The 26,575-nt window shown below is 53.6% G+C and overlaps 1 protein-coding gene across 1 annotated transcript; it reads left to right on the top strand.

Moving 5' to 3' along the window:
* The first annotated feature begins 6,230 nt into the window (after positions 1-6,230).
* DOC2B (double C2 domain beta) lies at positions 6,231-23,780 on the top strand. The gene is made up of 9 exons (XM_052688532.1): positions 6,231-6,759; positions 12,583-12,662; positions 15,105-15,179; positions 16,187-16,296; positions 20,110-20,236; positions 20,382-20,539; positions 21,102-21,183; positions 21,338-21,434; positions 22,222-23,780. Exons 1-9 carry the CDS (start codon positions 6,429-6,431, stop codon positions 22,356-22,358), a joined length of 1,197 nt encoding a protein of 398 aa, XP_052544492.1. The 5' UTR covers positions 6,231-6,428; the 3' UTR covers positions 22,359-23,780.
* Positions 23,781-26,575: the final 2,795 nt, after the last annotated feature.

Raw genomic sequence — 26,575 nt, 5'->3', positions numbered from 1 at the left:
CTAGGCTTCTGCCCCAGGGTCCTTGCAGCACCCCCAGCGCTGCAGGAGGAGAAGCAGGGTGTGAAGCAGCAGGCCTGATTTACTGAGCTTGCCTCCCTCCCCTGCTTTTTCCTTTCTGAGATGTCCACTGCAGATGGCAGGGAGGGGAATGGGGTTAATTTGCTGCTGTTATCTGGTGCCTCCAGCTGGGAGCTACACTGACAGCCCCAGGCTGATCAAACACTCTGACAGTCAGCATTCAGCGTCCCATCTACGCAGCCGTAAATCACATAGGGGCTATGCCCCACGTCCCAGCAGTGATGTATTTGTGCATCCCCTCCTCCTGGTGCTGTGTTCCCATCTTCACTGCCCGTGGCCCTTGGCATCAGCACCTGATGGCAGCCATGCAAACAATGCTCTTCCTTGGAGCCAGAAATTTTGGTTTTCTTCCTCTCTCCCACTAAGACCAGGTCCATCTGACTTCTCAGGCAGGTTTGTCTCCACTTCTCCTACAGAAGTCCAGAATTTTCCAGGTACCGAGATTGCTTTGAGGTGAAGTACCATGCGTGCCAGCAAGAACGTGGGCTGCAAGTTCACTAAAGCCACATGGAGCTCCCGGCTGCCCTCCAGCCAGCGCTCTTGACATGTTTGTTTAAAGTCTTGAAACATCCCCCACTTTAATAGCTTGGGCTGTTAAAGCAGAGAGATGCTAACTGGCAGGCTTTGAAGGCTCAGAGGATGCTCAGAGCACGTGGGTGGGAGATGCTGTGGCTGAGGCCAAATCCCTCTGCTCTGTGCTGCAGCACTAGGGCTGTGCTTTCCTGCTGCAGGGATGCTCTGCAGCCCAACATGTTGGGGAGTGGGGTCCCTCCACCTCTGAGATGCTCAAAGCACAGCACTGCTTTCCCCTACAGGAATTGCATTTTCATACCTTTTCTTTGCTTTTCAACTTCCTCTAATCAAGAAGAAAAGAGAAGCCAAGCAGACATATTCGGTTTGGGCGAAGAGAGCCCAGTGACATCAGGCAGTAGGACTGGAGAAGCACTCCTGTCTACACGGCAGCATTGCTCCCTACAGCAGCCAAGCACTTCAGGCTGTGCTCACACATTTAATCCCCATAGACTTCCATGTGAAGCTGCGTGCACCTCACAGGCTTGCAGCTAAGCCCCTGTTATTTGCAAAGCATGCAGTGGTGTCCAGACTGCAAGTTGTATCAGGAAATGAACCAACCTGCTGCATCCAAGCTTTTTGCCCAGTTCTATCAGTGCTTGGAAGAAGCCAGGAGGAATACAGTGGCAGCTTTGGGGCTGGGGTTTCTACGACATGATGGAAATTACAGCAATACCAGCAGGGTGGCACAATCCTAAGCTACAGCAAATGAAAACAAGCAACAATGGAGCACCCATAGACAGCAAATAAGAAAACCCACTTACCTTTAGAAGGTCTCTAGTAGACAGGGATCTCCAGCAAGATGCCCTCACCTCCACTGCCAGCCCTTAAATGAGGTCTGGGAAGGGGTGGATCCTGGCTTTACCCCTTCTGAATTGCAAACACCTGAGCTCCCCTAGGTTGGCCCTGCATTCTCACCAGGTGCTCAATTACTTCTTCCAGCCGTGACTTAGCATTTCCACTACAAGTGCATTAGAAAGCACTCAGGGATGCTCTGGAAATTAGGAATCAGGAATCAAGTAATTGAATCTCACTCCTCCCTTCCTATAAAATCAAATCATTGAATCAAAAGACACAGGGTAAGATCCCAGGAAGGGCTACCCACACATATGGGGCTGTGCCAGTCCTGTCCACAGCTGGGTGTTCTCCCATGATGTGATCAGAAGAGCTTCATTGGGATGCAAATGGATGTAAATTCATGTCAACATATGTCCTGGTGCAGGTAGCCTTGTATCCAAATTATTCAAATGTTCTAATCCAATAATGCTAATGGCATGATTAGCCAGCAACACGATGTTCAGTGTATGGTTCCCTGGCTCTTACGCCCATCACTGTCAGTGTGATTACACCGAGCAGAGACCCATGATGTCTGACGAGAGCAGTGCTGTCCTGGAGATGCTGGGAAGGAAATGGTCCCTGGGAATGTGGTCTCAGAGAGCCCCTTCCACCCCCAGGGAGGCTGGGAGCAGGGAGCAGGCTCGGGAGAAGCCCTCAGAGCATCAGCAAAAGCATTTCAAAGCATCCATGCTGTGATCAGATGAGCAGGACTAGCAGGGCCATCTAGTGACTCCTCTGTCTGTTTAATGACCTGGGAGGTGCCTCCCAGATGGGTTCGTCAGAAGAAATGGTTGAAACCTGCCCTCTTCTCCCTCCACATCCCACCCAGGGGACCCTGCAGGTATGGGGCAGAGCCAGGAGGGAGCCCTGCAGCAAGCAGCACAACTCAGCGCAGAGCTTTGGGTCTGTGACGGGCACCTTCAGCACTAACCAGGGGCTCAGGTTGGATCGCTTCTGGCAGGATATCAGCCTGATGTGTAGGTGGGAGAGGAGCTGTTATAACGCTCCGTAATGCAGCCCAATTACTCTTTAATTCTGCGAAACAGAAATGTTGTCTCACGAATCCCCGGAGCTCAAGACGCTGCTGGTGATGGGTGGCCTTTCCCTCTGCTGGTATCCAGCTCCCTGCCCAAAATGCACAACACCCGAAATGCCTCCTCCCACCAAAATGCCAGCAGAAAGTCTATCAATTTCCATGGTAACAGGGCCAGGCCCTAAATGCTGATGTTAACTCTGCTCCTGGACACGAACTGAGCCCGAATCACAGCCCCTGTTGAGGCCCCGCTGCAGGATGGATGGTGGCTCTGCTCTCCATCATCAGGTCCTGCTGGGAGAGGCAAACAAACCAGCACAGAGGCGAGACAGCTGGGTAACCTCAGCGGATGCTGACTCCAGCTCAGAAAGGCACCAGGAGCAGATAACATTAGCCTAATAGGAGTTGATGCAGCACAGAGCTCTCCCTTCCCTTGGCGGCGAGGGATCAGCCGTGCAGCAGGTGGTGGCTGTGCCTCCAGGTAGCAAAGTGCTGGCACAGCTCCGTGCCCGACCCCAAACCCCGGTGTGCCGCTGCATCCCGAACCCATGGAGCGAACCAGGCACTGCTGCCCTGCATCCCCACAACCCGGTGCTTTGAAAATCACAAAACGAAACGCCGTCTATTTTGGGATTCGCATGGAAATGGCAACATATGGTGTGCGTTCAGCATCACGCCCTGCCCAAAGTCGGGCTGTTTTGGGCCCATCCCAAATGGCTTTGGATACAGCCAGGGAGCAGCCACCCCTGCTCCTCCAGAAGCTGTGACACCAACCAGGATGGAGCCTCTCAGCACAATTCAGCCCCATTCCCCAGTTGTCATTACCACTGTCGCTTTGTTTAGCACACACAGGGGGTGTTGGAGCAGGTTGGATGTGACACACACTTCCCTAGAGCAGAGGGCAGGATCTCTCACTGCTGCTGCTGTGGGGCACGCATTGCCAATCAATTAAGCCCCTTCTGCAATCATGTGAAGAAAGCCAAACACGTTTTCTGTCTATTAGCAGGGCAGGCTGAGGGCAAGGCAAGTCCTGAACACCCCAAGGTCACAAAGGGGCTGGGTTCCTGGTGTCCTCTGCTCCTCCCATCTCAAGCAGGCAACCTGTAACGCCTGCTGTGCCTTCAGTCAGCCCTGAAACTGGTGGGGCAAGAGCAGAAGGGATGGCTGAGCTGTGCAGGATGGGGCTGCCCAGTGTCACAGCTCTGAGTTCCAGCAGAGGTTTGGTTTTGAGCTGACAGAGTATGAAATAACCACGGGGTCGCTTGTTGAGTCTCTGATAAGCGATGGAGATGCGCTGTCGCATCGCCGCACTTTCCATTTGGAAAGGAATGGATTAAGCAGGAATCAGCTCTCAATTTTGCCGACTTAAACCTGGAGTTTGACAGCAGAATTGGATGCTTAGTGATTGCTACAGCTTTGGCTGAAGTGTGTGCTGAGGGCAGGCTGGATTTTCGGGCGCATGCTTCATTTATGTGCTGCCTCATCCCGTTTGTGCAGCACTGCAGAGCTGTGTGGTGCAGGGGGAGGCTGGGATGTGTGCATGCCGTGCTTCTGCCCCTTGCTCAAAACACTGAAATCAAGCTGAAGCCATCCCAGGGCAGGATCCATCCCTGTGCCAGCACTGGAGCTGAAACAGCTCCTGCTTTTGCCCTTCTCAGGGAGAGGTGAGGGATCACAGCAAGCCACATTCCAGGGCATTAGACAGACGGTGGGAATTAAAGGCTTTACCTGGCAGCCGGCTTTGTATCCCCGAGCCCTGTGGTTGTCTCCCAGCCTGGTGCTATTTCTGTCCCATTACCTGCTGGCCATCACATAAGCCCACATGTGAGAGGCTGCGGGGCTGCGCGGCCCCGGCGGGGTGAGCAGGTGGGAAGGGGAGGCTTAGCAAAGACAATCTGCTTTGGTTTGTGAGGTGGGGACTCATCAAAAGATGAGGAAAATCTCCAGCTGCTTTCAGGAGGCTGGGGACCTGGTGGAAACTGGAAATTCCCACCTGGGCTGTTAGCCTTGTTTTTGTTTCTTTCCATCTCTGTGTCTGGGGACGGGGCTGCCCACGGGGCCGATCCTGTCCTGGCAGCAGGAGCTCTGCCAGCCCCGAGTGCTGCCTTTGCTTTTCCCTCTCTGATTCCCACGTGCAGCCTGCCTGCACGGCTGCAGCCTGGGGGGCTGAGCATCACCCATCTATGCTGCCAGGGCTGCAGAGCTCAGGGCCTCACCCCAACCCCACAGCCTCTATTTCCTGACTCTGCAAAGCAATCTTTCTGTGTTTGAGTCGCAAGCTATTGGAGAAAACATTTGAAATAATGACGCTCGTGTAATGGCAATAACGACATTAGGCGCTCGTACGTAACTCGATTTTATTTATTTATTTAAATGCCCTTTATTTAAGAGGGAATTTGCTGCTATTTTCTGGGCTTCGGGCCCAATTTTTGCTTCTTGCTGCCTGCACGGCATCCTGGAGGCTGAGCCCAAAGATGGAGACTGAGTGTGGGAGCACCTCCAGGCCGGGCAGCACGGAGCCTCCCCTCCTCACCCTCAGCATCACCTGGCTGCACTGTGTCCAGGCAGGGCAATGACAAATTTGGATGCTTCTGGAGAAACGTTTTGCTTCCAGGCGAGGAACGAATGAGGGGAGTTTGCCGAGTGTCAGAGCGTTATGAGTCAGGGAAGTCCATTAACATTTACCAAAACCTGAATGAGAAATGGAATTTTTCATTAGACAAAGAGGTGCTGCGTCACTTTGCTGGGTTTAGGGGGAAGATCTCCAAAGAACGAAGCTTTATTTTTAGGAGACATCTGCATGCCAGGCTGCAGGAGGCTGCAATTCTGTGCACATTGCCATAGGCTCTGCATGCTGTTGGGTCACCTGGTGGTGCTGCCCATGGTTAGCATGACATGGCCGTGACACCTGGCGTGTCCCCACGTCACGTCAGAGCCAGCACTGAGCTGCTCTGTCACACGCAGGGGGAACTTTTTGCACCATGCTCTCATAGCTGTTCTTTTCCAACACTCCTTGCTCAAAAATCCACTCCTGGCATCGCGTGGAAGCGCAGATGTATTGATGGAGCACAGGAGCTGAGGTGGAAGCACCAGTTGGAGGCAGCTCTGCCAGCATGCTGCAGCATTCTCTTGCTGCTATCTCACCGGGCAGCCTGTCCATGTCCCTGTCCCTATCCCTGCCCACGTCTATGTCCCTGTTCCTACCCCAGGAGCACATGGGGACGTCACACCACAGTGCTTTTCCCTCTACCTCGCTCTGTGCCACAAGCATCCAAGCACCACGTGTTGCTCCATCCCCTGGTACAGGCGTTTCTGCAGGGGGCACAGAGAGGGCTGAGCGCTCAGCACGTGGCACAGCATCTCCTGGGCACAGCCGTGGGGCACAGGGACAAAGCTGTTCCCTGAAGCCAGGTCAGCTCCATCCCAACGCACAGCTGTGGGGATGCAGCACAGTGGGGACGGGGCTCCTTGTGATGCGCTGTGACCTTCCTTCCTTTGAGGGGCTCGGGAAACAGAGTGTGCTGCAACCGGGAGCCAAGGGAATCGGCGAGGGCTCTCAGCCCCCCGGGGCCGTGCTGGGGAAGGAGCAGCGAGCAGATGCCCATCCCAGAGCCCGGGTCCGGCCACAGCCCTCATTCCTCCGCTGCCGGTGCCGCTTTGTTGCTAGCTGGTGACATCACCCAGAGCCCACCCCCTGCCTCCCAGCCGTCGCTCCGTCTCGCTCACTCCTTCGCAGGCAGAGCTGGCAGGATCGGGGCTGTGCGAGCGCCGGGGCGAGCGGCAGCAGCATGCGTGCGGCGGCCGAGGCTGAGGGCACGAGAACCACGTAGGAGCCCGGCGGAGCCCGTGCCCACCGCCACCACCGTCGTGGCCTCCTCGCTTCTCCGGGGACGCCGGGACAGCCGCATGCATGACACTCCGAAAAGGAGAGAAAACGACCATAAGTATCCAGGAGCACATGGCTATCGACGTCTGCCCCGGCCCCATCAAACCCATCAAGCAGATTTCAGATTACTTCCCCCGCTTCCCCCGCGGGCTCCCCGCTGCCGTCGGCCGCAGCGGTACGTTGCGTCCTGCGGTCAGTCAGCCCTCGGTCGGCCCCACCGAGACGCCCCGTGAGGATGACGAGGATGTGGACCAGCTCTTTGGGGCGTATGGCACAACGCCCGCCCCGCCGCCAGCCAAGTGCCCTCCAGCCGAGGAGGCGGTGGATCCGGAGGGCTACGAGTCCGACGACTGCAGTGAGTCCCCAAGTTGGCGCGGGGAGTTTGCGGGGTGCGGGTCTGCGGGTCGGTCCCCGTCTCGCTGACCTTCCTGGGTGCCGACTGCCTGTCATGGCATTGCGCTGCAGCGGTGACAAACCCTGTGCTGTCACCGTGGTGCTGCCCTTTGGGGGGGGAGGGGGACGGGGGTGGTAGCTGGGAGCATCCCTGCCGCAGCCAGGCTGGGCGCTGGACCCAAACTGGGGAAGTCTCCTGAGAGACACCAGTTGCTGCGTTTGCCGTTGCGGCCGCTTCCCTGCCTCAGCTCCGCTCTGCTCCTTGCTCTCTCCGGTGGCTGCTGGCTGGGCTTGGACTCTTTGCTTCATCCCTGAGGGGCTCAGCCAGTGATGGGCATTGCCCGGCTTGGAATGGCACCCACCAGGAATCGCTGCCTTCAACCTCTGCAAACTCTTCTCACCATTTCTCACCCACTGACACAGATCTGCATCATAGGGGCTGGGGGCATCCGAGCCCAGCTCGAGCAGATGCAGGTGTTTGCAGCTCGGTTTAACCCTTCCCCACCCAAGACGTCCTTCCCACCCGGCTTGGTGCAGCTTGCAGGCTGCAGAGCAGCTGCTGTCTGGCTCTGCCAGCCCTGGCGGTTGGGGTAGCATCACTGCCCTCCAGCTAGGATACAAATCAAGGTCTCCGCTCATCCCAGCCCTTAGGAGCCAGATCCTGCCCGGGGCTGAGCACAAAGTTTGCAGCCCGGAGGTGATGGGGGAAGCAGGCAGTGCTGCTGAGCGGTGCAGCATGCCCATCTACAGGGAAAGGGGCAGGCTGAGCTCCCACTGAGCAGAGCTGTTTACGGCCCCGTGCAAGGCAGGTGCTGGCTTTTCCTGTGCCAAATGTTCCAGCCCCACCTGGGCATCTCTCCCGGTGCTGGGTAGCTGCCAGTTCGGTCCTGAGCACTGTCCCAGGCAGTGAGCTGCTGTGCCCTGTGCTGCCTGCGACCAGGGGATGCTGGGCTACGGGTGTGAGCCCCACGGAGGCACTGCCTCCTTCCCAGCCCAGAGTAGGGGTCATGTCACCCCATGAGGAGGAGCAGAGCAGCTATGTGCCCAGGGAGCTATTCCCCACTAAGCCATGTTTGTCCCAGCCAGGCAGTTAGCAGCGACTTTAACCGGATTTGGGTTATTTGCTGCTCTAATTATCAGATTGCCTTGGCTCGTGCTGGCAATAAGAATGGGGGCAGTCGGGCTGTAGGGCAGAAGGGTGCATGGGAGCTGATGTGCTCAGGGCCACGTCGCTTCCACCGACACCCGTGGGTGCTGCCATCCGTGCACTGGTGGTGCTGGAAGCAGGGGGCTGTGTGCCGGGTGCCAGCAGTGGGAGCAGCGTTCCCTGCAGTGTAACAGGTGTCAGCAGCACTGCTGGGCTCCTTAGTCAGATGTGCTGGGTCCTCCCCTGGCATGGCAGGCTCTCAGCCAGGGGACAGAGCAGAGTGACCCTGTAGGACACAAATGCATGGGGTGAGCCTATTCCTCCTCTGGGGTCAGCAGCCATCCGCAAAGCCAGCTGAGGGCTTGCTGGCCCCGTTTCACCACCAGGGAGCTGGGTGGGGATTTGTGCTGATCTGAGGCTCAGCTGGGCTGGGGAGTGTCTTGCAGTCCCCCACATCCTCAGCGGGTGATTCAGGGCTGCATTAGTCACCTGCACTGCGCATTCCCTGGGACCCATCCCAGTGTGGACGGCAGGCTGGTGGTGGTGGTATAGCCACCATCCCTGGTGGGGGTGTGGGGATGGCAGTGCTGGGGCTGGAACAGCACCCATGGGCCGCCCACTGCAGTGCCCAGGTGACACCTCTGTGGGTGTCTTCAGTGCTCACATCTCCACCTTGGCCTCTGCTTTGGTGCAGCTAGGCTGCGATGTGCCAAGTATCATTCTTTAGGGATGCTCCATTCATCACTCCGTAGAGATGCTCCCTCCCAGTGCAGCCCCACAGAGGTGTGGGGTTTGTCCCATCTCCTGTGAGCGTCCCTTCCTGAGCACAGAAGTCACAGTGCTGGGAGGATTCGAGCTGCCTCTGGTTGGGGAGATGCAGCATTTATCCAGGTTTCCCTACACGTATTCCTGCCTGGTGTTACCTCCACAGCTCCAAGCCACAGCCGCCATCCCTCCCCATCCCATTGCCCATCCACCAGCTGCCAGCCATGGCTCCGACCCCATGGAAGTGAGGGGGCTCAGTCTGCAGCTCATGGCTGGGGTCGGGGCACTGGGGTTATTTAGGAAGGCTCTTCTTTATCACAAAGTTATAATTAAGGAGGCAAAGTGATAACATGGGTATTAATTACTGGCTGCTTAAGGACGGGCAGGATAATGATGGTGTTGTGGGGTACCCGGGAGACGGGGGAAGGGGGGAGGATGCATGGAAGAGAGGCACACATTGTGGGGATGGGCATATTTCCGTCTGATCACAACTCCTTCACACATTTATAACCTTTGAATCATCTTTTCGATCTGGAGAAGGGCAAAAGAGGTTTTAGTCAGCAAACTGAACCAACCCCCACCCGGATCGGCCCAAATCACGCCGTGGTTCTGCTGGTGCTGATGGCACATGCGCGGTGTTGGTGTCATCCCCAGCATGGGGACAAACAGGGCTCTGGTCAGCATCCATCCTCCAGGGGAGGGCCAGTGCCAGCACCAGGGGCTTCCCGCATCTTTCATCTCTGTGTTTAAGACTGAGAGTAGTTTATTGGGTTTTTTTTGGGGGGGGGGAGGTGTTATTAATTGCAATGCTGTATTTCATTAAAGGGAGAGAGGGGGAGAGATTTGAAGGCCATCTCCAAATTGAAATTGCTGAAAGTCTAATTGCTGCTGACATCAGGGACCATTTAGTGCTGTAAAACATAATTGCATCTCTGAACTGTTCCGAGCAGATAAGTGTTCCTCTGAACACTCCTCCTGGAGAAGACAGAGGAGCTGATGAGCATCCATCAAACAGCTCCAGGAAGGAGCAGCTCCCTGCGCCAGGGATGAAGAAATATCGATTGCTGTCAATTCGGGGGCAAAGTGGGCTGTTGGCCAGGGGTGAACCCAGGGGCTCTCAGAACCCATCGGCCGTGGGGATCCATGGCTGCCCAGCTTGGAAATGGCACAGATCCTTTCTGTTCTTCCTGCGGAGTCATTTGCTGACATTTTGCACGGGGCTGTGAGCGCACAGAACCAGTCGCTGCCTTTCAGGACCTTTAAAGGGATCTCCGTCGCAGAAGGAAATGAAAGCAATGGAAGAATGGGGACCGACCTTTTATAGCACATTAAAAAATACCTGGTTTGAAGGTTACGGAACCCGCGCCTTCTGTAAGGGAGCCCTAATCCAGACAATCCCCTGCCGTCTCTTTACCGCTCCGCTCTGATCTCCCTGGCACAAAATCCATGAGCAGATTATCTTGGGAGCACCAGGGCTGATAAGCAGAGGGACTTAAGGCCTTTGGGCTTCTTTTTAATTAGTCTTGTAGTGGGTTTTTGCACTTTTTCGCAGCGCGCCGCTTTGCTGGGCTTTCTAATGGCAGCGACGATGCCGAAGGTTCCTTGGTTTTGGAAGGGAAAATGCCATCGCTGCCTTCCTCTGTGAGCTGTGCCCAAGTTTCTGTGCTGCTCTGGGGCCACCCATGCCCAAAGGTCCATGGTGGAAGATGCCACGTTCCACGCAAGTCAGATTTGGTTCTCTTCCCAGCACCGTTGGTGGCACCTCCCCATCCATCTCTCCCACTTCGTGGCTGGGAAGGAGGGTCAGAACCTGCTAATGAGTTCACAGCTCCTAATGGTTGTTTTATCACTGGAGCAGAATAATCATCATAATAATGATACCTCCTGCCTGCTGTTTGGTGAGCGCTAAGCTGCCTTTGTAACGCCTGACAAAGGCATTTATTTACATTATTTTTTATTTGCAGTCTGTGTGATTAGAGGGCAGCATTCAGAATAGTCCAGCAGAGTTAAATATGTCTGGTAACAGTGCTTCTTGCCTAATTGCTGCCCTTTTCTTTTTTAGGCACTTGCTCCCCTAATTAAAAGCACAATCCACTTCCATCTCAGCTGCGAGGATGGCTGGGAGGGGGAAAGCAATAACCACAATAACAGCAATGAAAGCAATGAAAGCAATAAAAGCAGACAGCTTGGTTTCTTGGGAATCAAAACTCACTTGCTCCTGCACTACCAAAGCCCATTGTGTGGTGTGAAGCCACAAGCGTGCATCTGCTGCAGCACTGACTGCACGGCTGGACATGGAGCTCCATTAAGATTTCCTGACCAAATCCAGTTTCCACACCAAGCCTTTAATTTGTTTTTATCAGTGACCAAATCCAGCCATCCGAGCCTCTTTGTATGATCAATACCAGGGTGTGCTGTGGCTGGCTGAAGGGCAGGTGGGGATGGAGAAGCTGTGATTGTGGAGAGTTCATCTTCCATAAGCATAAGGCTGGATTTGTAAAGTTTGATTTTGGCATAAGCCCATGATTTCCGTGGTGATATTTTGGGTGGTTTGGATAGATTGGGTGGTTGGGATGGAGATGGTTTGAGTGGTTTGGTGGCCTGTTGGTTTGGGTAGCAGTGGTGTGGATGGATTGGGTTGTTTGATGGAGTGGGTGGTGATGGTTTGATGGTTTGTTGGTTTGGATGGTGATGGCTTGGGTGGATTGGATGGTTTGCGCGGTGATGGTTTGGGTGGCAACGTTTTGGATGGCAATAATTTGGATGTTTTGGATGATTCGGGTGGTGATGATTTGATGGTTTGGGTGGAAGCATCTCTTGGGCTGAACCCATGGGGAACTCAGGAGTTGTGGTGTGTTCAGCCTCAACCTGCATCCCTGCCATCTTCCTGAGCCCTGCGGGTGAACTCCACTGATTTATGACTTACCTGAACTGGCAGCTAACGTGCCATGAAATTACTCCAGAGCAAAGGAGGTGCATTACTCTGGCAGAAACCCCTCTGAATATTTGCTTTCCTTTGAAGGAGAAATATTTGCTCAGGAGCAGTGATTTCTGTTTGCTAGCAAGCGAACCTGTAGCTTGCGTGCGGCCGGGCTGGAAGATGGCTGTGAAATTGCAGCACAGAGCTTTCTGTCCCCTGCATGGCCACCACCCCCGCAGAGCTGCTCTGCAGAAGCTTTGCAATGGGAAGAAAACCCCCAATTTCCTGCCACACGCTTTGTGCAATTTACCTCCTGGGCAGCGAGCCCTGCCTCGGTGTTAAGCAAAATTGCTCTGTTTCTTTGGTTGTTGTTTGTTTGTTTTGGGGGGGATGCGGGGAGGTAGGTTGCTCTGGCTTTTCCATTTCTTCTGTCGGTGTGACTTGCTCAGAACAAAGGGAGAGAATTTCTCAAATCCTGCTGCTGAGGTCCATGCGTTGCCCTCCTGGCCCTTTCCCTTGGACCCATGCACAGCTGCAGCCAGATTGCCAATGCTGTAAGGGAACACTGCTCTGTTTGAAAGCAGTTTTTTCATCTCAATCACAAAAGCATTTCCATTCTCACAGGGCTTAACGTACAGTTTGGAACTGGGAGCAGATCCCGTTGGCAGAGCATTAATTTGAAGGTGTCAGCATGAAAATACGCATGAGGGGCATGGCAGCAGTGCTGCGGGGTGCGCTGAGCATGTGTCCCCATGGTGACTTGGCCACACTGCCCAAATTTTCCCAGGAATGGGGAACAGCCCCCCAAGAGACCCTCTGCTTTGTCCCAGAGCTCACTGGACGATGCTCTGCGTTCCTCCAACACTTTCATTCACCCCTTTTGCACTTGTTGGGCAAGAAGCCAGCTCTTACTGGATGTCTCTGATGAATAATGCCCCATGTCTCTCTCACAGCTGCTCTGGGGACACTGGATTTCAGCTTGCTCTATGACCAAGAGAACAACGCCCTGCACTGCACCATCAACAAGGCCAAGGTACGTATCGCACCGGGTGAGTGAGGAGCAGAGCTGCAGTGGGCATTATGGGGCCAGCAGAGCCCTGCTGGAAGCACAAAACCCTTCCCCATGCCCACATCCCCTCCAGCTCCAACTCTATCCCATGCCCACATCCCCTCCAGCCCCAAATCCATCCCATGCCCACATCTCCTCCAGCTCCATCCCATGCTTGCATCCCCTCCATCCCAGCCCCATCCCCATGCCTCACTGGCTGCAGCTATTTATGGTTTTTTTAGCAAAGCTCCCAACCCGATGTTGTTATTGACTTAACGCTGTGACCGGCTGTCAGTTTATAAATGGCTCTTTTAAATGCTGCTAATCACTGCCACAAAGTGCTCTGCCTCAGCTCCTTTGCCGTCTGCATGATTGAAGCAATTAGGGTGGGTTTTTTTTGTTTTGTTTTGGTGTGGGTTGTTTTTGGTTTTGTTGGTTTTTTGGGTTGTTGGTTTTTTTGTTTGTTTTTTTTTGCACATTTCAGAGCAGAACATCCAGCAGAGGTCCTGACTGTGCCTCTGAATGCATGGAGCTTCGAGGCGCTGCTCGACTCCTGGCCTTCACTCAGCCCTGGGGCCTCGAGGGACCCCTCCCCACGATGTTGGGAAGGGCTGGGGCTGCTGGGCCAGGATCCCCTTCCATGCCCTGAGTTTCCCTCTGTGCGCTCTGCAGCTGACCCTGCACGCGGCATCGCCTCGCTCGCTGTGCGGGACACCCCCCCACCACGCTGACATTCAAGCGTTGCAGTCCTGTTCATTTCCATTCTGCTCTCATTCTCCCATTTTTCTCTTTTATTTACATCGCCATCTGCTCGCTCTCATTTCATCTCTCGCCTGGGGAAAGCTGCCAAAACTTGACTACAAAAAGGTAAGGGCCAGGACCCCGGCGGGCGGCGCTGGGCAGGAGCTGCAGAGCTGTAGGGTGGTGCTGGGACACGCATTGCTCTGGGCTGGGCTGTGCTGCTCCAACATTTGTCTTCCTTCTTTAGCCCACCGCCCCCCAGACAGTCCTCCCTTTTCCTTTCGTTCATCCTGCTTCTCTAGTCCTGAGTCCCGTTATTGCTGTGGAGGGGGTTCATGAGCTCTTGAAGGCACCAACCTGGATTAAACTCAACCAGCTGTGGCCCAATGGCCCTTTTCTGCTCTGCAGCCATAAAGCGCTGTGCTGAGCAGGAGCTCAGGGCTCATCCTTCCAGGGGTTGCCCTGATGGGTCTCTTTGTGCCTCAGTTTCCCTAACAGGGCACAGGGATACCTGCCTTGCCACTGATCATCCCTCGGCTCTCTCAGAGCAGTTTTATGGCTTTCCGTGCAGTGAGGATGATGGCATTGTCACCCCTGGGGGTCCTCATATTACTCCCAACCTCTCACGGAGTTGGACATGGCGTTGGGACCCATTTTGCAGGCTCCTGTCACTCCATCCTCCATAGCACATCTGTTAAAAAAGCCTTTAATAGCCTCCTCAGAAGGTAATTTAATTGAACTGAATGGATGGGTGAATTACAGTGCTGCCTCTCTCTCTCCATCCATTTTCATGGGAATTTGCTTGCTCGCTTTATGATTTCATTTGCCGTGCAGCATCAGGGCAGGTGGGGCATGGAGCCTGCAGGCAGCACTCACTTCTCTCTGCTGCGAATGAGCACTGAGCCCCCAAATGAGGTGCTGAGCCCCAAATCAAGCTCTGAACCCGTGCTGGGGCCATCCCTGTGTGCCATGAGTGCCCATGGAGCTCCGTTCTCCCTGTGCTCCCCATGGCAGTGCTGGGGAGGTGATGCGAGCTGTGGTGCTGTTGAGGCAGAGCCATGCAGCCTACATTCACTGCTGATATTTTTATCCTGCTGGCTCTGGGTGAGAAGCCAAATCCTCTTTGCTGGGCACCATTTGGTTGCAGGGCAGAGCCCTCCCTGAAGTCAGCACATGGTCCCTGAGGCCCCAGGCTCAACAAGTTGCAGATGGAGCCCAGCTGGGGCTGGAAGTGCTGTCCCATGCACATGGAGCATGCAGCCATTTACCCATCTCCTCACTCTGGCCCATCCTAAAGCAACCCCTGCTTGCGCTCTCATCCCACACTGCCGTAGGGGCACAGTTCTGCCAGCTGCAGCCATGAAACAGCCCTGCAAATCTCCCACACAGCCTGGGGGCATTTCTAGGGCTGTGATTCCCACCTGGGAACAGAAGCTCTGTTTGTTGTGCTCCTGCAATTGCTCCTCTTCACTGTGGAATTGGCTTTGTGCAGGTTTGGGGCATTGCCCTGCCATCGCTTTCAGCCCCGTGGTTGCTTGGAAGCCACACACAAAACCCATCACCAGTTGGCTCTGTGACCGTGCCATGGCTGTGCCACTCCAGTGAGGGCAGGGAGCGGCAGCATAGCCACAAACAGGTTTGGGGATTGTTAGCTGCTCTAACCCTGTTCTTCACTCTCTCCCCCAGGGCCTGAAGCCAATGGATCACAACGGTTTGGCCGACCCCTATGTCAAGCTGCACTTGCTTCCCGGGGCCAGCAAGGTGAGACACACTCATTTCTCCCTTCCTCCCCATCACTTTCCCTCTTGGAGCAGTGAGGGTTTCCCCGCTGGGAGCAAACCGGTTCTGCTTTGCTTTGGTTTTGTCTTTCTTCTTTGGCATGTTGAGCCCCTCCGATCATAATAACGCGTGGTATCACTCGTAAGGGAAATATTTCCATCTCCTGAAGTTCAGTGCTTGCTGGAGAGAAGAGTAATTAAAGATATTGATGTGTAGTGAGAGCGCGGTGTAACTGAAGGGGATGCGGAATTTAAATGCTAAATGTATGTGTGATGAATATTAATTACGCTCTCAGTTTACCACCGAAGGAAAGACCTTTTGGGGGGAGGCGTGTTTACTCGTTACGGTTCAGCCGAATTAATTCATAACGTTCAGGGCAGCAGGGGGAGTTTTTAACCACATTCTGAGTTCCGTGGGAAATAGGAGAGCTGTCAGCGCTGCCATTGCGCGCCGCTCCCCTTCTTGTAGGCACACAGCTTAGGGGGGCTGGGCAGCACTGGGGCCATGCAGAGGGGTGAAGGCACACACACCAGGGCTGAGTATCACCCCTCCACTCCAGGGCGAAGGCTCAAGGTCTGTTTTTCCTCTCCCCCGCCCCCAAAGTGGGGGTCCCACGCTCGTGGCTGCGCCTGCAGGGCTGCAGTGCTGGGAAGTGTTCCCCCCGCTAACAGAACGCATTAGAAGGAAGTTATTTACAGTTCTTATTTTGAGTCAGCCAGGGTTGGGAGCTGTGCTGGAAGCGGGAATGCAAAGTACCAGCCAGAACTGCAAATTGGTCTTTTTTAATGAACCTGAAAAGACGTGGTATTTTTTTTCCCCACCCCCCTCTTGCTCCTGCTGTATAAATGCAATCCCTGCTCTCGCTGCCTCTGCCAAGGCTCCGCTGCCTGAGCACCAGCAGGGGGGATGCAGGGCTGGGCGCTTTGGGAGAGGATGGGGGGCTCCCCGTGGGGCTGCCCGGCTCCCACTCACCTCCATCACTTTTCCAGGCAAATAAGCTGCGGACCAAAACGCTGCGCAACACTCTGAACCCCACCTGGAATGAGACCCTCACCTACTACGGCATCACCGACGAGGACATGATCCGCAAAACGCTGCGGTAGGGCCTTGGGGACCCCCGGCACCTCTCCCTGCACCACCCATCATTCCCCTTTGGAGACATGGGTTCCTCTTGTCCCAGCTTTTGGGATGGAGCAGTGAACCGTTGCGATAAGAGACGTGCGTTCGGACATATTTCTCATCATCTCTGGTTGAGGTTTGGTCCCCGTGTGCTCAGCATCGCACGGCATCACAGTGCTGGGAGAGCATCCCATGCAGGCTGGGAGATGGGGATCCGTATGCAGACAGGCTGTCATATCCTGGCCCCATCACATCATGGATCCACCCTGCAGCCAGAACCCGGCCCTGCTGCTCCAAAGCTGCCCCTGGAGCTGATGGTTTCCCCCGTGCCCTCAGCGCAGCCCTGCTGGGGGAGCAGAGCCCACCTGTTGTCACAGTGTGTGTGCAGATGAGGAATTCAGCACCGCGGGTTATTATTTCACATGGAAAATATTAGTCATGCTGAAAGTGCCGCAGGCTCGCCGGGCTGGAAAGCCTCTGGTTTATTATTATTAGTGGTGGGGATTTTTTTTTATTTTTTTCCACTGCGGGCTTTGAAGTTTGCAGCCTCTCAAGCGTGGAAATCAGTTTGGGGGAGATGTTTGCTGAGATATGTGCTGAAATGCAGCAGGGAGCCCAAAGCCCCGACCCACGCCTCGCAGTGCTGGCTCCCTACATGGCTGATGCAGTGATGCTGTGCCCGGTGCTGTGGTGTCCCTTCCTGCAGGCTCCTGTGGTCACAGCTCCACCCTGGGATGGTTTTTGTGCCAGGAGAACAGAGAGAAGCAGTGGAGCTTTTGCTTTGCCTGCAAGTGGCTCTGGAGAAGAACGGCGTTAGGGTAGAAGAAGCATACTGGCCAGGGCTGCTGCACTGCATGGGCTGCTCCTCTGCTGATACAAAGCTTTGGGCTCCCATGGCTCCATTCCTAATCTTGCATGAAGGAGCCAGCACTCAAAATTTGACTGCTTTTCATTTCCCCAAGAGCAGTTTCCCATCCTCCTCTTTTTTCTTCTCCACCTTCACAGCAGCAGGTACTGGTGAAGGAGATTTTCTTTATCCTGAGGCACGCTCAGATGAGATGCAGCTCCTTACAAACAAGGCACGAGGTAGAAAGTGCAGCTTTTGGTGTAACTCCTCTCTCAGATTTCCTGCTTTTTGGAGGAAGCGATGTTTGGTCGGGCAGAAGGCGCGCATTGCAGCTCCCAATGGATATGGAGGCAGATGTGCCTGGGGGGCAGCTCTGATGGGATGGGGCCGAGGGGCTCCAGGCACATTATTGGTGCTGGGCTGCAGAGGGGCAGAGCTGTGATTGTGGAATCCCTCCCATGGGAAAACAACAGTGTAGATCAGAGCACTGCAGTCTTTGCCTTCAAGATGCCCAGGGAGCACAGGGCTTCAGGGCTGCAAAAGGGCTCTCAGTGTTCCCTGCCCAGCTGAGCTGCTCCTGGCTGGGAACCCAGCACCAAATGTGGCCCTGCGGTGCAGCAGTGATATACAAGTGATGAGCAAGCAGCATTTTGTTAATGAAGCAGCCCCCTCAAACTCCTCCATCCTTCGGGTTTCAGGAAATGCAGCAGGTGGGAGGATCTTGAAAGGTCTCATCCATTCATCAAGCGAAGTCCCTGCATCCAGACCCAGCCCGAGCAGCAGGGCTGCCTGCTCTATGAGGCTGGGGGGCATGCAAGGGGCATGGGAAACCAATAGGGACATGAATGTGGGCAGAATTCGATCACCTACATTTAAATAATCCAGTGTAATAGGCAGTAAATAGATCACATTGGTAATAAATACCAGAGCTGGCCAGGGACAGGATCTGATTATTCATATCTAGATATATTGGCAGAGCGATGCATTATTCATGTGCTGCTCAGCGTGCCCGCGAATGCCAGGAATTCTTTGTTTAATCATGTGTTTGACAAACATCATGACTCATTACAGATATTATTCAGACAATAGTATTTGATCAGGTCCGAAAGGCACAGCACAGCTCCCTGGGCCGTGGGGTCCCAGATTGCTCTGTGCTGGAGCCATGCGGGCACTGCACTGCTGTGCTTTGTGCGCTCAGATGCAGAGCTTTTGGGACGGAGCCCAGCAATGAAACCTCACTTTGTTCCAGGGAGAGCTGGGCAGTCCCAGGCCGCTGTCTCTTCCCATGTTCTTTATGACATGTAAGCATCATCTACGTCCTGCACATCCGCTGAGAGCTATGCAAGTTGCTATAGGGACCGCACGGGATCTTAGAGACATCTCTGGCATCCGCTGCCTGCTCTGTGCATGCAGAAAAGGATGGGGGGCCCCAGATGAGTTCCTCACTGTCCTCATCCTCCTCTTTCTGCACCAGCAATAAGGCCGGAGCCGCTCCTTATGCGGGCTGATGCCGTGAGTCAGCAGTGGGGCAGCCGGAGCTGCAGTGAGTCAGGGCTGGAGCAGTGGGAGGGCAGCGAGTGGGGATGTTCGTGGGCATCCAGTACCCCATCACAGTGCTCCCACAGCCCAGAACCCCCGCTGGGAGGTGTCAGAGCATGAGGAAGCCAGTTGTGTTGGAGGGAGAGGCATGGGGGTGATGTTCCCGTTCAAGGGCTCACGCAGGGAGCGAGGGCGGCTGCTGGATTCTCTGTTTGTCATAGAGCTGATTTTCTAACCCAGGGTATATGAATTCCATCACAACGATTCCTTGTAATAAAATTCAAGCTGGTGTAATTGCATTACGCCCATTTCCAAGGGCAGGGCTGGGTTTGGAGCTGCACTCATCTGACTCACATTTCGGCACTGATGGGGCAAGGCACCACCAGCCCAATGTGGTTCAATAGAGAAGAGCCAGGGCTGGGGCTGGCAGAGCAGCAGGCTGCCTTGGTTCCTCTGGTTGCTTTGGGGAGGCAGCCAGGAGGGTGCGGGGCAGGGGAACGTGTTACTCACATTATCAGAAGGTAAAATCTGCATTGGCCTGGTGTAAGAGCAGAGCTGGCTCTGCACTCAGTGCTCTCTCCCTACACACACAGGTGATTGCCTCTTGTATGGAGTTACTGCTGCTCCTCTGCTGGTTTGGGTCTCTGAAAGAAAGAGAGGGGGAAGTAGAATAAGAAATAGCGAGCCTGCATTTCAGATTCTCTTTGAGAATTCGGCTGTTTGGTGGGGTGTTTTTCTCCAGGAGTATCTATAGTAACGCTGCATTTGGTGATGGTTTTCTGGAGAGTGCTTTCCCCATGGGGAAAACCCTTGGCCTTTTTTCCCAACCCCTCTCCCTCTGCCCTCTCCCCTTGCCTGGTGCTCCCTGTGCAGCACTGCTGAGCCATCCCTCACAGCACCTCTCCAGGTCCTTGTCCTCTGGTGGTCAAATTGGCAGTGGATGAACCACCTATCCATAGTGAAACCACCCATGGATAAACAGCCCACACATAAACCTTCCATGGAGAAACCATCCATGGATAAATCATCCCTGAAGAAACCAACCATGGAGAAACCACTCGTGGATAAACTACCCATTGATAAACCACCAACAGAGAGATCCTCCACCCGTGGATAAAACTCCCATGAAGAGATCACCTACCCATGGATAAAACCATCCATGGAGAGATGCTCCACCCGTGGATAAACCACAGTGTGACATTTGTTCCACTGACATGGGATTGGAGGGCACTATTTATCTGTAATTAAGCTTCCCTCTCCCAAAAAAAATCCCATTTACCAAAAACTGTTAAGGCCAAGAGCAGGGAAACGTTGGTGGGAGAGGAAGCAGAGGGACCCCCGGTGGTGTCCCCAGCAGCAGGGACACAGAGATAGCTGTGCTGTGCTCATGCTGCCCTGTGTCCCCAGGATTTCTGTCTGTGATGAGGACAAGTTCCGCCACAACGAGTTCATCGGGGAGACGCGGATCCCACTGAAGAAGCTGAAGCCCAACCAGACCAAAAACTTCAGCATCTGCCTGGAGAAGCAGCTGCCGGTGAGTGGGAGGGGTCACAGCGACGTCCCCATGGGGCTGCGTGGCACCAAAAGCGCATTGCAAACAGCACTGGGGCTGGTTTTGAAGGCGGTGCTTGCTCATGGAGTGGGCGAGCGGCCCCAGACTGGGCTCATTCCTTCCCCAGATAGACAAAACAGAGGACAAGTCGCTGGAGGAGCGCGGCCGGATCCTCATCTCCCTCAAGTACAGCTCACAGAAGCAGGGCCTGCTGGTGGGCATCATCCGCTGCGCCCACCTGGCTGCCATGGATGCCAATGGATACTCAGACCCCTATGTCAAGACGTGAGTGATGCTGGCAGTGCACCCCACCCTGCCCCTCCCCTGAGTGAAAATTAAGTGATCTCATTAAGGGATGCAACCCACACCCATCCCTCACCCCTTGTCGCTGTTCCCCGTGTCTCTGGCCCAAAATTCAGCACTTACAGGGATGGTGTTTGTTGGGATGATGCTACCGAGATAAAATGCAGCCTGTGGGAGTTCAGTGGTGGAGTCTGTTGGCAGAATGCTTCCAGATTCTTTAATTGCTGTTCAGGAGTGGAGACATTTATATAAAAACCCACCCCTTCTTTTCTGAATGCTCAGAGGAACAGTTCAATCCCTAAAGCAAAAGAATGAGTCCTCAGTTTTCATGGTATTTTGGACATAGATCGTGTCTGCAGGGGAGGAAGCTGAGCAGGCAGACAAGAGATGTTTCTCAGTGCAAACCCTGATTTTTAATGATGAGCAAGAGGTGGAAAGTGGTGCAAGCATGGGAACAGAGCCGGGGCACAGCAATGGGGAGGATGCTCCTGCTGCCTGCTGGCTCTGCGGCTGCGTGCTGATGTGGCGAGCCGTTTCCTTGCAGTTATTTGAAGCCAGATGAGGACAAGAAGTCAAAGCATAAGACGGCAGTGAAGAAGAAGACGCTGAACCCTGAATTTAACGAGGTGGGTCTGTGCTTCTCACCCAATGGGCTTTTCTCAGTGCTGTGAGTGAAAGGGAAAAATAAACCAACTTGGTCACTGTGGGAAGGGATGGAGGTGAGCTCCGTGCACTGGGCTCTGTGTGGGTTCAGGCTGAGCACTCGTGGTCTCCCTGCAGGAGTTCTGCTATGAGATAAAGCATGGTGACCTGGCCAAAAAGACATTAGAAGTCACCGTGTGGGACTACGACATCGGGAAATCAAATGACTTCATAGGTGAGCGGGGCCCCTTGGAGCACCATATGTCTTACAGCTGTTGTGGAGAACAAACATTCCTTGTTTTTCTCTCCTTTCCCGATTTCTCCCCTGGCTTTTCTCCCAATGGAGAAGCTGTCCCATCTCTTCCCCCTCGCTCAACACCTTCCTTTTCCTTCTCTTTGTGCTCCTGCTGCCCTCTGTGCCGTGCTGCTCTCCACTTTACCCCCCTTGCACCTTGTGTCCCTCCGTCCCAGCTGCTTCTTTCATGCTTCACTTCTCCCTCTTTCCTTTCTCCATCTGAGGTTTCTCTCCTTTTCCCACTACCTTTTCTCTTCTCACACTCATTTTTTTTAATCTCCATCTCATATGCCTGCTCCTTTTTCATCTGCTGCCCTTCTCCATCCTCCTGCTTTGTGCTCCATCCCTACATGCCTTCCTGCTGCTTTTCTGCTCTGCTTTCCTCCTCTTGTGCATCTGAGCCTCCTCTCCCCAACCCAAGCAGGCAGCAGCAGCTCATCCCCCCCTCCTCGCTTCCAGATTATTTTTCCTGGAAAAAAAAAAAAAATCCAATTGAACAGGGAGGTTTCATTTGTCTCTGTTGGATGTCTGGGCTTCAAAGTACCACCGAAGCGATGCTGTGAGCAGCTGTGGTGATGTATTGCTAACAGGAGCCCGATAGCTCCGCTGCCACAACTGCAAATGGGACCTGCGAGCGGGGGCCTTGAGGAGGGCTGGCATGGCTGTGTCCTGCTGTGCCCCAACGCGTCCCGTTGCACACCCACCTCTCCTCTCTGTCTCTCTCAAGGTGGAGTCGTGCTAGGGATCAACGCCAAAGGCGAGCGGCTGAAGCACTGGTTTGACTGCCTGAAGAACAAGGACAAGAAAATCGAGCGCTGGCACACGCTGACAAACGAGCTGCCGGGGGCCGTCCTCAGCGACTGAGCACCCCGCACTGCTGGGCTCACAGGGCTGCAGGGCACAGCTCCGTGCTGGAGAGGGGAGCGCTTCCCAGGGAGCGAGGCAGAGGCCACGTGCTCTGCTCAATGGGTCCCATCCCCTGCAGCTTTTCCAGAACGCCTCTGTGCACCTTACACACACCCACAGGCATGCACACGCGTGCACACACACGCACACACGTGCACAACCACGTGCTTGCACACACGTGCACACGCACGCACTCAGCACACACCTGCATGCACACAGGTCTGACTCCTCTCCCGAACTCGTCGCTGTACTGACTTACCTTCTCGCTGCCTTGCAATTCAGTGGCAAAAATGAATGCATCAGTCTTCGTTTGTGTATCTACTACGAGCAAAAGGCATCACTAAAACATGGGACTGTTTTACTGAGGCCGCCGTGCCCCGTTCCTGGTGGTTTGTCAGTCTTTGTGGTCTGGGCCTAAACAGTCTTTTATGCATTTAAAGCTCCTCCGTCGGAACCATTGCGTTCTCTGGTAACATGGGAAGGCTGTTGGCTTTTCTTCCAGACAGTTTGTGCTCACCCTCTCTGACAACGCAGCTCGGCCTCCCTGGGATCTGCCACGAGGAATAAAGCAGGAACGGCTCCTGCTCCCTCCTGCTCCACCTGCAAACCCTTCCCCGGAGCCTCTGAGCACACAGAACCCAACGAGGCACCGGCGGGTGAGAACTCTGCCAAATGCTGCACCTTGGCAGGAATATCAGAAGCCTATAAACCACAGTTCCTTCGGAGGATCTGCTGTGCCGTCCGGTCTCGATCTCTTCCCTCCAGCTTCAGATCCGTGTAGCCGTGTGCGCGTTGGTGTCGACGACTTCCTTTCTGAAAGCAATCAGATCTCTGGAAACCTCTGTTGACTTTTCCAAGTTCCGATAGCGTTACACCATGTTTGATATTGGGGTTGGGGGGGGAGGGGAGAAAAACGTTCATAGGGTCTTTTTTAATAACTTCATATTTGTAATGCATTCTACAGATATGCATGGATTTCACTGGGATGCCAGCAGCATGCCCATGAGGATGCTCCTGGTGCTCCAGCCCCATGCTGCCGGGGCTGATTTTGGGGTGTGGGAGCTCATGGAAAGGCCGTCAAGAAGCGATGGGATGGAGCACATCCCACTGTGGCACGTGGGGTTCCTCACTTTGTACCGAAGCCTTTTCTAAGCAGTCTGTCCGTGCATCCCAGCTGCATGCAGAGCGGTGGTCGTCGCGCCCGCCTTGTGATATGTTTGATACCGATGTTTTGCTACCATGTGAAGGCTGCAGAAATCGTCCTTACCTGCATCCTAAAGGAATTTTGTATTTCAGTATTATCTCTCTGTGTACTTTTTGTCAGATTTGTTAATATTTATAACGAGAACCCAAAATAAAAAGGGGAAAAAAGAGAAAAAACGAGGTGCAGCCTATGAGTCTCGCCTTGGCCGTACCACCTAATGCTTCTAAACCAGTGCATGGGGATCATTCTGCACCGCCTGCTCCTTTCTGCTGGCCACAGCCCCAGAGGGGATTTCAGGGTGAGGGATTAGGCAAGGGAGGATTTGGTACCAAACCTCTAAGTTCCCATTAAGGTTGCATCGCTCAGAGGTGCTGCATGAGCAGAAGGCCACTGGGGATGAGCCATGCAATGCCCTGTGCTGCATTCAGACCACATTCTGCATGAATTGTTCCATTGCAGACATTGTGAAGGAGCAGACTTATCACCCCGGCCCTGTCCACACTGTATATATAGAGCTATAAATATATGGCTTTATGTATTTGCAGTAGTGGATATATACTTATATATTTATACTATCTATTTGTACTCTATATCAAAGGCAGTGTGGTTATATCAACAGTATACAGCATGTTTATGGCATGGCTTTACAGCTATGGCCTATAGGGCTCCCCCCACCACCATCACCCCACACTGTGCCCACAGCACCGGGCTGCACTGTCACAGCAGTGCTCACGTAACCAAACCTATTTACTTGATTAAATGAGGCAGAAGGCAGGCAGCAGGTTGTTGGCTTAAGTCACCCTTTATCCCCTCCGGAATAAAGAGCTGATTATTTAAAACAAAAAACAAAAAAAAAAAACAAGGAGGGTGAGTTATTCAGATTTAAAAAGAAAAAGCTTAAGGTGTTTCAACACAAAGCTCCTCTCTGGGGCTTTATAAAGAGGCGGCTTTTGGGAAGGGTCAACACGTGCTGCGCTGCAGAAGCACCGATGTCCTCCAACAGCTCCCAGGCACCTCCCAATGGGACCCCAGGGCCTTTTGATGGCCCCCAGTGGCCCTACGGAGCACATATGTGGGGAGGGCTGTGCTGATGGGCACAGTGGTCGCCTGTGCCCCGGCAGTGAACAAGCTGGTCATCGTGGTGTCCATCTGCTACAAGAAGCTCCGCTTCCCATTGAATCGCATCCTGGTGAACTGGGCCGTGGCTGAGCTGCTGGTGACGCTGGGCGCAGCTTCAACAGCCTCTCCAACACCAACAGCTTCTTTGTGTTCAGCGGGAACACGTGTGAGCTGGAGGGCTTCATGTTCTCCCTGACAGGTAAGGACATGGATCTCATGGCCTGGGTTGGGCTGGCATAGCATTTGCATTGTCTGAGCTTGCTATGCATCCTAAAGTCACAGTACAGGAGTCAACCAGGTATGTTTAGGTGCAGACTGCATTAATAAACAGTAGCAAAAACTTAGTAGCTCACCTTCATCTGCTTTACCAGCTGGCAGAGGGTCCTACAGAAAATTTCACCTCCAGCTATTACAGCTGGCACAACTGCTCTCATAGCAAGCGCCACAGACACTCACAAAGGGGAAGATCAACATGGCAAGTTAGATACAAAGGTATTTATTTATATTTAAGGCAGTAAGGAAAGGTCACTGATCTCCCAGCAAGGCTCTGGGATCACAAGGACAAAGTGGAGCAGAGCCCCTGCCCACACGGCTGAAGTGTTAACAGGAAGCAAAAGATTCCAATGCTTTTCAGAATAGAAGAAATAAAACCCCAAAAACCTGCATGGGCTTCCACAGCTGCTAGGATGCTGTGCTAGGATCACCGTGCTGGGAATCTGAAAAGCACTGCTCACCCATGGCAGCAAACACATGGTGGGGTTAGAGGGAAGCAAAGGGAACAGCTGCACGATATTCCCCCACCAGTATGCAGTCTGCATCTTGATAAAAATCAGAGAGAAAGGCAATTTGGACCAGCATACAGTGAGATTTTGGGTACACAGGCTTTTCCTCCCCGAGTTTCAGCTTCGAAACAAAACCATAACCAACAAAACCACATCCAAAGAAAGCCAAGTCCAGCACGATGACAAGTCCACAGGAGCTGAGGACACAGCCAGTGCTCACGGGACGAGCGCCTGCTTTTGTCCTTGCATGCCTTCACTTGATCAACTCCCTGCAGGGCTCTGCAAGGGCCTCTAAAGCCACAGCAGCAGGGAGACAGGGCACCCATCCTCACCAGTTCCCATCCCAGCTTCCCCCTGGGAAACCTCCCTGCTGGTGCCTCAGAGCGACATCAGAACAGCTCAGTATCCCTGTTTTAATTTAATTAATTGGCCTCTCGTTCTCAGGGAAGCTGAAAAGCAGCATTAGATGGTGCCGCCTCTGATCTTTTCTGCTGTCTTCCGTTGGTCCTTGTTTTATGCTTCCTGTTAATTACAGCTTTTGTGTCCATGCTTTATGTTATTAGGATGATTTACATTCACGCTAAACTTAATTCTGGAAAAGTACAAGCAGCTTAACAACCAAAATCTCCAACTGCTCTGTTCCGGTCTTGATAAGGAGAGCAGACAGGCTATGGACTGCTAGAAAGGTTCTCTAGCAACAGAAATAAAAATTCTCCACATTAAGATTAAAAAAAGATAGGAAAATGGTTCACAGTCTGCTCACCATTTGGTTTGATAGATAAAGCAGAAAAAAAAGTATCCAAGGAGCTAAGGAAAATTTCACATGTTGCAAACCAAAGTGATCTCAATTATGTGCATTAAAACTCACGTGTGCTTGCTCCACTCCTCTGCTCTGCTGCAGACCAGCAAGTTTTAGCTGTTCTTTCTTTAATTCGTACGCAAAGACACTGCACAAACATTGTCCAAAGCAAGAGGTAATGGTCCTCAGGCACTTCTCAGCTACAGGTAACAAGGGCAGGATCACACAGCAAACATGATTTAACTTCTGCATGCTTTTGTCACTAATGTAT

The sequence above is a fragment of the Tympanuchus pallidicinctus genome, unplaced genomic scaffold, assembly GCF_026119805.1.
Source record: "Tympanuchus pallidicinctus isolate F22 unplaced genomic scaffold, pur_lepc_1.0 scaffold24, whole genome shotgun sequence".
NCBI lineage: Eukaryota > Metazoa > Chordata > Aves > Galliformes > Phasianidae > Tympanuchus > Tympanuchus pallidicinctus.
Note: the sequence above shows the minus strand (reverse complement) of the source record. Positions and strands in the feature narration are given on the sequence as shown.

What these genes read in the sequence shown, in the direction of transcription:
- DOC2B (XM_052688532.1), top strand. Translation starts at nt 6,429, where the DNA reads ATGACACTCCGAAAAGGAGAGAAAACGACCATAAGTATCCAGGAGCAC. An exon ending in GCCTGGAGAAGCAGCTGCCG is followed by an intron (nt 20,237 to 20,381) that starts GTGAGTGGGAGG and finishes TTCCTTCCCCAG; the next exon opens with ATAGACAAAACAGAGGACAA. An exon ending in TCAGACCCCTATGTCAAGAC is followed by an intron (nt 20,540 to 21,101) that starts GTGAGTGATGCT and finishes GTTTCCTTGCAG; the next exon opens with TTATTTGAAGCCAGATGAGG.